Raw genomic sequence first — 12448 nt, 5'->3', positions numbered from 1 at the left:
TGATGAGTTTTGGCTATACCCCTTTGGCTCCCAGTGGGTGGCATGCAAGCACCTGCCCAGGAGCTATCTTTAGATCCTCAGATGAAAGGCAAAGACACATTAGCTTATTTTTTTAATTTATTAGGTATTTTCTTCACTTACATTTCAAATGCTATCCCAAAAGTCCCCTATACCCTCCCCCCCGCCACTCCCCTACCCACCCATTCCCACTTCTTGGCCCTGGCGTTCCCCTGTACTGAGGCATATAAAGTTTGCAAGACTAAAGCCTCAAAGATATGGGAACTGGGGGAAAATTCCTGAATAGAACAGCTTATTTTTTAAAATGCCCTTGCTACCCCAAAGGCTTGGCACTTGAAAACATTCTGCTATTCCAGGCCCAATCTGGGAAGTGGCCAGTGGCTACTTCCATGGAATCTTACATGGTTGGCGGGTTTTATCTCCTGCTGCTCCTGTGTTCCATTCTTCTAGCCCTAGTCATGGAGATTCTCTGCCATTCTTCTCTGAGTCCTCGCTCGCACAACTCTCTATGGCCTGCCCTATGCTCAGCCATTGACCTTTGGCGTCTTTAGTGATTGATTAAAAACCAATTGGGGACAAGGACCTTTAACATTTGGGCATGCAGATTCCTGATTGAATCAAAGCATGAGAACCAATCACCAATCATTTTATATTAGCTATTTTACGTTAATTTAATTGCTTTAAAAATTTTAAGAGATACTTATTTATATCCAAGTGATTCTTCTGAATTTATCCTTCCATCCAATTTACTTTCCAATGTTTTCTTGTCACAAAAGTGCTTTCAAAGATATAAGATAACATTATCAAAGGCTTGGGATTGAAAAGATAATAGCTAAATTCCCCAGGAAAGTAGAATCAATAAATAATTATTAAACAATTCATGACACAAGGATTGTTGGCTACTTTACCCTTTGATTTATATTTTTATTGTGTCTGTTTACATTATAAAATTACAATGCTTTAAAATTTTTCTAAGATATACTGTAAGTCAAAGTGAAAAATGTGTTGTGTTCCTCTTAATGCATTTTATAGGTGGGAAAATATACTCATTTTAAAAATTGACTGCCATATCGGAAAATATTTTGAAGCAATATTAAACCTGATTTATATAAATATGTATTAATATATTGCTGTACAGCAAAATACAGTGTCAGTGTCTGTTTAGCTTATTTGACCTCATATAATATAAACAATAGTTACATATCATAAAATCATGCTGAATGAAACCAGGTAGGATTGGCTCAAGAAGACCAAGTCTTGACCTATGTGATTCTGCTTTTCTTGAAATAATATATTTAAGTCACTGTCAGGTTCTTGAAATTTGGAAAACCACTAAACCTTCAATATTGAGCTAACCATTTCTCTCATTATATAAATAAAATTATTATATTGAACTAAGTCAATTAATTGATAAGCCCTGGATACCTCAGCTTTTTTTTTTCGCACATATTGATTACAAAAACTGATCTTCCTTCTATCACATTTTTTCTATCCATGCTCTGTATTAATAATAATATAAAATCAGTAATGTTACGATTTTCTTTACCTTACTTTACTTCCATTATGTAGATGTTGTCAAACTCTACTGCCATAGGTTAAAAAAAAAATAACAACATAAAAATAAATGACAACTAGATAAAATGAAACAAGCCTTGTGAACAAAAACATATAACTGAAGTCATTCTTACTAGTTAGCTTTTTGATAAAATTTTTATCAGCATGTACATTTTATAGAATCATTTTCCTTATTTGAATAATTCCAATATTACATCTAAACCCACAAGAGAGACAAACTAGTATTTTATCTGAAGGCAATGATTCTACCTAGCTCAATAACTCTAATGGGTATTTTTAAGAAATAATTGTACTTGACCTCTGAGAAGAATCTATGCAATTGAAAACTTACTTCATAAATAATGCATTAGCTGAAAGTCTATGATTCCTTGTTCTCATGGTTTTTAATCCTAAAATTTCCTATCTTTCCATTTTCTTTCACTGGATAATTAAACTTTATATTTGTCCTATTTTTGAATACTTAATTCTAGAACATTTGATCTATTTTTCTTCTCTGGATAAAAACTGCAGTTATTTATATAGAAGCTAAAGGTTTCAAAAAGTATGTGTTTTCTTGAAATAGTCCCCCATGGATTCTAGACTTTAAGAATCCTTCTTTCTTGGAACCAGTGTTTCACTGTATTTATCTTGTTTCATTGTATTTTTAAAATATAAGGGAGAAGTTAGGGAGAAAATGGATTTAGTTGCAAATTGGCTAAGTCAGAGAAAGACGTTTACTTTCTACTATTTCTACAGCAATGTTACCACCATTTTATAGAAAATACGAGAATATTCAAGATTAATTAACCCACATTACACAAGTACAGACACACACATACATATACAAATATACATATGCATATGCATTATATATGTGTGTATGATACACACACACATATACACAAGAAAATATTGCTGAATAATATGTTTTAAAAGAAAGGGTGATAAAGGTGACTCTTATAATCTGAGTATACAGAATATAGAAGCCATCCTCTAGGTGTCAATCCCTGCCCTCCCCCCAACAGACATCAAGTCAGGACTAAGCAGATCCTCTCCCACCAAAGCCATACAAGACTGTCTGTTTAGGGGTGCAGGTTTCACATGCAGCCAAGCACCCAAGCAGCCAAGCAGGCAGGAAGGCAAGCAGAGTCAAAGACATACCCTATTCCAGTTGTTTGGGGGATCCTCATGAAGAACAAGCTGCTCGTCTGCTACATATAAGCAGGAGACCTAGGTGCAACCCATGCTTGCTTTTTGGTTGGTGATTTAGTCTCTGGGAGGCCCGCAGGGTGTAGGTTAGTTGACTCTGTTGGTCCTCCTGTGGAGTCCTTGTCCTTTCTGGGTCCCTCAATCTTTCTCCCAATTTTTCATTAAGACTCCCTGAGCCCCATTTAATGTTTTGGGTGGGTCTCTTTATATTTTTCCATTGGCTGTTGGGTGGAGATTCTCAGAGAAGAGTCATGCTAGAATCCTTTCTGCAAGCAGAGTAGAGTATTATTGAGAGTGTCGGGGATTGGTTCTTGCCTATGAGATGGGTCTCAATTTGGGGCCGTCATTGGCTGGCCATTCACTCAGTGTCTTCTCTATTTTTGCCCCTGCACTTCTTGTAGGCAGGAAATATTTTGGGTCATTGACTTTGTGAATGGGTTGAAGTCCTTATTCTTCTGCTGATAGTCCTGACTGGCTGCAGGAAGTGGCCACTTCAGGATTCCTATCATAAACTGCTAGGAATCTCAGCCACAGTTGTCCCTTAGACCTTCTGGGGCATTTCCTGAATCTAGGACTCTGGCACATCCTAGAGATTGCCTCCCAGACTCAGGCCAATCTCATCCTGCTCTCCCTACATATGATTTCCCCATCCTACTCTTCCCATCCCCTCTTCTACCCAGCTTCCTCCTTCCATCAAACTCAGATATTTATTTTGTTTCCCTTTCTGAGAAAGATTCAGACATCTTCCCTTGTTCCATCCTTGCTATTTTGCTTCTTTGGGTCTGTTGATTATAGCATGTTTATCCTGTACTTTTTGGCTAATGCCCACTCATAAATGAGTACAGACCATATGTGTTGTTTTAGTCTGGGTTACCTCACTCATCATACTATTTTTTTAGTTCCATCTATGTGAAATCATGATGTTCTTATTTGTAGTAGCTGAATAATATTCCATTATATAAATGAACCACATTTTCTGTTTCCATTCTCCACTTGAGAGATATCTAGGTTGTTTCCAGTTCTAGCTATTACAAATAAAGCTGCTATGAACATTGTTGAGCAAATGTCTTTGTGGGATAGTGGAGCATCTTTTGAGTATATGCACATGAGTGGTATAGCTGGGTTTTGAGGTAGAAATATTCCCAATCTTCTGAGAAGCTGACAGACTTTCATAGTGGTTGTAAAAGATTGCACTCCCATCAGCAGTGGAAGAATATTTGTAAGTAGAAATTATAAGTAGAAGATTGGTGTCACAGTTTTCCAGAGAATATAAGTCTGTGATTCTTTACAAAAAGAATGGTGATGGCTCTCAAAGTCAGAGTATCTGGTACATTCACGAAATTTTGTGGGATGTTGATATCTGAATAAGTGGCATGAACACCTTATAGGCAAAGACACAGTATATGGAGTCTGTAGAATGAAAATTAGTTTAGATATAATAGATATGTGTATAAAGATAGCACAAAATTGAAGAAAATAAATACTAAACACATAGTATGAGGTGCACAAAGAAATGAACTCATCACACCACTGAGATAATTTTACATCTATGTTCATTAAAACATTTTAAATACTAAACATGAAAATTGCATAAATGTATTATGGCTAAAAAAGTATTCATAACATGGTGTAGTACACTACACCATTTACAGTAGAGATGTCTAGAGCCACAAGGAGGAATACAATTATGTTGTTTGCAGGACCATGGATACCATTTATTAGTGTAATACTGAGGGTAATGAGACAGACACAGAAATCCAAATGCTGCTAGTTTTCTTTCAGTTTGGGGTTCAATATTTTATATATACAAGAAATCATTTGTGTATGCAAAAAAATCTAGAAGTAAAACTGTACTAGAGAAACAATAGGAATAACAAGAGTGAAGAGAAGAAATCTGGGTGAATATGTACAAAGGGCATAACATTGTGTATAAATTTATGTATATGAAATAATCCACATATGAAATGAGTATATGGTGATAAAAGCTACATGTGTATCAATATCGATATGAAATTTCACATATAATTGTCTTTCAAATTGACAAATTTCAGTAGATTAACTAAATATATATGCATAATATGTAATATATGTATAAATTAACTGAGTTTTTATTGAGTTTGAAATTTTATATATATTGGATATTAGTCCCCTATCTGATTTAGGATAGGTAAAGATCCTTTCCCAATCTGCTGGTGGCCTTTTTGTCTTATTGACAATGTCTTTTGCCTTACAGAAGCTTTGCAATTTTATGAGGTCCCATTTGTCGATTCTCGATCTTACAGCACAAGCCATTGCTGTTCTATTCAGGAATTTTCCCCCTGTACCCATATCTTCAAGGCTTTTCCCCACTTTCTCCTCTATAAGTTTTAGTGTCTCTGGTTTTATGTGGAGTTCCTTGATCCACTTAGATTTGACCTTAATGCAAGGAGATAGGAATGGATCAATTCACATTCTTCTACATGATAACCGCAGTTGTGCCAGCACCATTTGTTGAAAATGCTGTCTTTTTTCCACTGGCTAGTTTTAGCTCCCTTGTCAAAGATCAAGTGACCATAGATGTGTGGGTTCATTTCTGAAATTTTAAAAGAATGGTTGTAACAACATAAGATTTTTATTAAACATTTGATTGGTATTAATTTAATCCTAGATTATATGTATATTTAATATTTCTTATTCTATTTGGGATATGTTTTTAAATTATTTTAAATGAGATATTGAAATTTTAAGGAGACTAAACTGTGTTTGAATCAACTGAGAAGTTGCAGATTACACAATATTTAATTTAAAGCTAGTTAAGAGGATGCCAATTTGATGCAGAAGTTTGACTGTAGCAACATTTTAATTAAAAAATATATTATCAACATTAGCCTTAAAATAAGAACAATTCTAATTTAGATTGAAGTAAAAGCAGTTTTTATTCAACTTTAATGAGAGTTTTAACTTTATTTTTAAATATTTTCTATTGCCAATATTTTTATAATTAATATTGATTTGAGTACAAATTTAGAAAATATTACTGTCTATTAAGATTAAATGAAATGAGCATTGAAGAGGCATGAATAACTATTACTCATTAGCCTTTTATTTATCAGGAATGTATACATATGTGTTTCTTACAGATATATGTGCACCAAGAGTTATTATTAATTGGATAAATAATTTCCAAAATTAACTTTTGAGGTATATGTATAGACAGCATTTGACTCATGTTAACGATAAAACTTTGTACGAGCTTATCAGTAACACACTTTAAGATTTTTGACCTATTTCTGTTTCCATTTCAGCAGGAAAAAAGTCAAGAAAGTTCAAGAATCAAAGGTAAGAAATGAATATTTTAAAATATTAAATAGAAAGGTTAAATAGAATATTATGTAATAGCATCTTTAAGATACAATTATAATACTATAATTCAAATCTGATGTGTAATTCTAAAATGATTTGAACCTCTGAGTATTCTGTGTGTCCAGCACACTTCTTTGTTGAGAAAAATCTTTCTTCACAGAATGATCCAGGTAAGATTACCACCCCAACTATTGTTGCTAAGATTTAGTGTTTTGTCACATCTATAAATAGAGAAATGATATTTTTCAAAATACATTATATAATGAACTCACTATTGGGCCATTGTTTTCTTACTTTATTTATATGTAAAATACTGAAGATATTTGTTAATGTTTTTAAATTGATAATAGCATAGCATGAAATGTCTCTAATAAGAAATGGGAAAATCTGGGTTGGCAATTAAATTAAGTAAATTATGTTTGCACAATAGGAAGCATGGCATATTTTGTTTCTGAAATTATTATTCACATTTATCTTCAACAAACTAATGTTAGATTTGAGGTGCACACTTTTGGGTTGCAAATGAGAATTTCTGTTGTAAGGTGTGCTGTATGATATACATTCAAATAACCTGAATTTCTGATGTCCTGATTGCACATCTTCCTACCCATGAAGGGCTCCAGTGTATCAGATTAACATTAAATCATATTTGTAACTCTGTTGTTGAAGCATAAATAAGTTTAGTGAAACATTCTTCTTGATGTTTTATTACCTTGGACATACAAATCACACCATATCAAGGAGAAATTATGTTTTGCAAGTATTGTCTGGGAATATGTTTTATCAGTGTAATAAAATTTTTGAGATGATATTTGCTAGACCTTCCTCTGTCCTTAGCTGACATATGATTCAAAACTCACAGACACAGGATGTTTTTTAAAAATTACTGACTTGTATGTAAATGAGAGAAGAATTCTGACACGAGAACTTGCTTATTTCACTTAGAAGGACTATTGTTTTGTTGGGTATGGGAACAATGTTATCTTCTAAAGAATAGCTCTTATTAGTGTCAGTGTTTTATAAAACAAAAACAAATACCACAGCATGAAGCTATAGTTTATTAAGAACTGTTAAACAATTTGGAAAATTGTATGTTTCTTAGAAAATAATCATTGTAATATATACTAATATTTTATAACTTATTTTCATCTAGTAATTCTGTGAACTTCCTGTGTAACAGCTAATCACATTTATTTAAACAATTTTATTACATGGAATTAAGTCCAGACTTAAATCTAATGTCCTGCATTTGTGCCTGGTTTTCCTCATAACAAGAACCACAACTTAATGACTCTAACTTAATGTTTCCAGTGCTCTCCACTAAACAAATTATAAAGCAGTCAAATGAAACTTAATTTGTACTCTTTCATGTATGTAGAAACAAATTTTTAAATACCTATAAACTTTAAATTGTGTAACAGGTCCCATTTTTGTAGAATGTGATCTTTCTTTGAAATGTCCTGGAAAATAATATTTTCATATTTTAAAAATTATGTGTTCATATGATTTAACCAAGAAAAAGCATTTATTTGAATTCTAAATAGTTTTAGTGTATATATTTTCTATACTTAATAAGTTAGGTATGAATATTTATATAATTTCTAATTTGAGAGGTTTACAATTGTTTAACATAGTCTTTCCAACAATTCATGCTAATGATAACAGTACAGAAATCAAGACAGTGTTGTATATCTGAAAGGTTTGATGTTGTAGTCAGACTATCTCTAACACACTTTCACAATGACATTATGTGTATATAATATTAGTATATCATATATTGCATTGAAGTCCATTAAGTTTTATAAAAATACTGTTAGCAAATAATTCAATTTGAAGATGATTTTAAAATGTGTAACACAATAAATTCATTAAGACTTGCCAGTATTTCACAAAGAAGTGTGTTATTTGGTCATCTACACACTTCAAATTAAAATTAAGTTTCCTTGGACCCAGTGGTGAAACAATATTTTGAATACGATTGAAAAAATATGTGACTTCCAAATAGCTTTACGTTTCTATCAACTTGACAATCCTTAAAGTTGCTCAAATAATTTAAAGCATTGAAATATTTACAGTTTGCCTATGATAATCTCTTGGTGAAATTATGTGAATGATCTTTTCGTTTGCTTTATAAATAAAAAGCTTAGTACCCGTCCTCAGGAGCAAACCCATGCATCTAGCACACTCTCTCTTTCTCATCTTTTTACTGAACACTCTGTGTTCTTCTCATTCAGAAACTATAGAAATAAAATATGTATCCCATCTACAGTTAGCTATAGTTTGAGTAATCTAATATTTTACAGTGAAGAGTCTCTGAGACCTAAGTTACATTCTTCATGGGTGTAACTTTTTGTTAAATAACTAATAAATGTCAGGCTCTATGTAGGACTATTTACCCATATGGCATTATTTTAATACTCCACCAAATATTGTTAAATATGGTTTAGTGTTTAAAATGATAAAAATGGTAAATCATATCAAAAGAAATAATATATATAAATGCCGCATGTTGTATTTTAAATAAATAACACTTTATTTAATCAGTTATTAGTTGTACATTGGGAAATTTGCCATTTTTAATTAGAAATGTTTTTTTCTATATTCAGATTTTAAAGATAAAAGCTTTACTATTTTGTGTTGTTTTCTTTTATGCCACAGTACAAATACTGTCTAACATGCAATTCAATTCTTTCAAGTACTTGAAAAGTTAGTGAATGGAAAGTTACATTAGACTAAATAGCTTGTATTATACATTTAGGAACATATATGTGTATACATGTATGTATGTAAGAAAAATAATAAAAAGAAGGCAAAAATTTGGAAATAGAACAAGTTGGGATATGTGGAATTGTTTGAAGGGAGGACAAGGAAGGGAGAGGTGATGCATTTATATTCTAATATTAAAGTAATACTATTTTAGCCGGGCATGGTGGCACACACCTTTAATCCCAGCACTTGGGAGGCAGAGGCAGGTGGATTTCTCACGAGGCCAGCCTGGTCTACAGAGTGAGTTCCAGGACAGCCAGGACTTTACAGAAAAACCCTGTCTCAAAAAACCAAAACAATAAAAATAATAATAAACTATTTTAGAATGACATTAATTAAATGCATTAAAACTCTTTTATATAGATCTTGTTTAAGTCTTATGCTGACAAACTATATTTTGTGGGCTTCAACAAGTAATTTAGCTAGTCTACGTACAAATTTGTATGGTAAATATTAGTACAATTTATTGAATGGTAATAAAATTCTTTACACATCTGAATTTTAGATATAATTTAATAAGTGCTCTGGATAACTTTATGATAAAAATCCACATTGTAAAACACTGTAATTCTCTTTTTAAAAAGATATTTATTTATTATATATAATACTCTGTTGCTGTCTTCAGACACACCAGAAGAGGGTATCAGATCACATTGAGGATGGTTGTAAGCCACCATGTGGTTGCTGGGATTTGAATTCATGAAGGGCAGCCAGTTCTCTTAACCTGTGAGCCATCTTCCCAGCCCAACATTGTAATCCTTAAAAGGCTCTCTACTAGGTATTTTCTTTTTGCTACATGTCTCACTAAAACAGCTGAAGGAAGGATGGATTTGTTTTGGGTTGCAGTCGGATGATAAATCCACCACGGTAAGAAAGGCACAGGTATCGAAGTGTGAAGCCATAGGTCACTTTTATTCCCAGGCAAGAATCAGAGAGAGATGAATGCTACTTGGCTTGCTTCTTCCCTTTATGTAGTCCAGGACCTAACTCTGTGGGATAGTGATATCAACAATTATGATGTATCTTTCTGTTTCATTTTGTGGAATAATGCTTCACAAATACATCCATCAGCTTCCATCCTATGGGATTCTAGGTCCTGCAGGATGAGTAATATTGATACTTGGAGAAAAAAGATGAGTGGTGCATTTTATTACAGATATAAGAATTCAGTTTGGACATTTCTTAGAGATTCAGGCTTTCTGGAGTTTCACCCTTCTGCTACTGCATATATGAAGAGATGTGTTAACACATTAACTGTGAACAATCTGAATGATGCCAACACACATTCCATCAGATTTTTTCAAGTTTGCTGTCAATGGGATATATTTGGTCACTTTATCTAGGATTTAAAGTAATATGCTTTCCATCTTTTAAGAATTCATCAAGAGACATCTGGGCGAAAATGTTTGCTGCAGAAGTATGATTATCTAAGGACCATACTTAACACTCATTTATTAATACACACTGGGTGCAGAAGTCTGGGTCTAAAACCTCAGCATTGGGGTAATGGGAGATACAACAGAATTCCAAAACTATCCAGATGGCCAGTCTACCAGTCTAGTTGACTACCTCCAGGTCAAATACAATTTCATACACACACACCCACCCACACACACAAACACACACACACACACACACACACACACATATATATGAAATATTACTAAGGAAGACATCTGAATATAACATCCAGTCTGTACATATACCCACACTGGTGGAAACACTTGCAAGTATTCTTGAACACATAAATACATCACAGTAAGTTCTCTCTCTCTCCCTTTCTCTTTCTGTCTCTCTGCCTCTGTCTCTCTCTCAAAATAACACTATATTGTATTTGTAGGGAATTCAAGAGAACATGAGAAATTTAAAGAGAGGCAAACATATATATTGGATGAAAGTTTTTAGATAATATATTCATCAAAATAAATTGTAACAATTTTAAAGGATCCTGATTAATGTTATCCTGCAACATCAACCTGGAAGACAAACATCATTTTCTATAGAATGACTCTATTAAGGCAAGTAGAATAGAGTCCAAAAGCAACTGTTCAAGTTTATTATTTATGCTGAGAAGAGTTCATTTTATTTTATCAAAACATATTGTCTCTTTTGAGCAATTTCTTATATTATTTATATTTCCAAAGGCATTCAATAAATCATGTTATCCAACATATCATTTATTTTAGTTCAAAATAATTTGTGCTGCAAATTCTTAACCACTAACAGCCAGTGAGTGCAAGGTAATAGAAGAAAGAACATAACATGGTTGGAAATGTTGAGAAAAAAGACTCCAAATGACTGTCTTCTTAATAATTTAATGGTTCAAATAAAATATAATTAAGTTTTTTTATATTTTAAGTCAGTGGTTTTATGATTCATTTTAAACCACACACTCCCTTATCAACATTGACCTTTCCTTTAATTTCTAATGTAAAGCTTCTTTTATTATGAACTTTAAAAAAGCTAAGTGACTCCAGCAGAGATTTTATTTTAAAAATTGTATATTTTCTTTTGATACAGTCACATAACTGATATTTCAATAAGAAACCTAACTTATACTTGATGTTTTATATATTTAGTGTAAGGAAATAGTTCTGCTAGAACAAACAATTTCTTGAATGATTACTTCCTGAAATGGTCTTGTGGCTGAATGCTTCAATTTTATGTTGTACTGGAGTCCCTGTTTTATATGTCAAAGAAAAAACTCTATGGTTCATTATCTGTTTTTCTTTCTTGTTTTGTTTTGACACTTGGGTGCATTAAATATGACATTTACTTAATTAAAAGGAGTATATTATCAAATGTTTTTTAATATCTAGCTATGTTTTGTTCTCCAACAAAAATTTAGTATTATAAATTTTAAATGTTTGGTGAGGTATCTGAGCTTCTTTGAAATAAAGCAAATTAGATGTTATACCAAAAATGTGATGTTATATTTAGTTTTTTTCGTGTGCTGTTAATTAAATATGCTTTACCCAGCTTTGGCAGCTCTGGTAATGTTTGTGAAAAATATAAAAATTTCCCTTTAAAATTATGATACATTTATATTTCTATATATCCTGTGAATATATAAAGTCCTACATACTATGATTAGTGACCAAGTTTATAACTTTATACTAAAATTATAACTTTCAAAATTATTGGTAGAATTACCCTAATGCATGAGAATAATAATGCATGTGTCTTTCAAATGCATCATGCCAATGCAATATTTTTCCACGATCAAAGTGTTGTTTGCCTTTGTTTAATTATATATTTCAAGTCTTTAATTTGATCAAGGGTTCCTACCCTATCACCCACCTTCCTGCTAATAGCGATCATGATTCATGACATTAGAGTAATTGAGCTCACATTCTGTGAAAGGCTGAGTCTTGCTACAATCTTCAATTATTCATCCTTTCATGATGCTCTCTGTATTTTTTCTTCTCATTGCTAATGTAAATATACTCTAAGAATTGAATTAGGTAAAGCATTTACTTTCTTTTGACTCATTTGTGTAAAATGAACGATCTTAGATTATCCGAGTTATTGTTCACATCATTATTAAATGTATACCTTG

The 12448-nt window shown here is 32.3% G+C and overlaps 1 protein-coding gene across 5 annotated transcripts in view; it reads left to right on the top strand.

The window, feature by feature from the left end:
- Fstl5 (follistatin like 5) overlaps nt 1–12448 on the top strand; it is a 624701-nt gene that overhangs the window by 123248 nt on the left and 489005 nt on the right. For 3 of the 5 annotated variants that reach the window (XM_021158305.2, XM_085835826.1, XM_085835825.1), the window contains exon 3: nt 6066–6099. In XM_021158305.2, coding sequence (XP_021013964.1) covers nt 6066–6099 — 34 coding nt within the window. The remainder of the gene's footprint in view (nt 1–6065; nt 6100–12448) is intronic. The other 2 variants (XM_029475620.2, XM_085835827.1) reach the window with 1 other exon arrangement.

Source organism: Mus caroli, unplaced genomic scaffold (assembly GCF_978045245.1).
Source record: "Mus caroli unplaced genomic scaffold, Mus_caroli_1 scaffold_3, whole genome shotgun sequence".
Lineage (NCBI taxonomy): Eukaryota > Metazoa > Chordata > Mammalia > Rodentia > Muridae > Mus > Mus caroli.
Note: the sequence above shows the minus strand (reverse complement) of the source record. Positions and strands in the feature narration are given on the sequence as shown.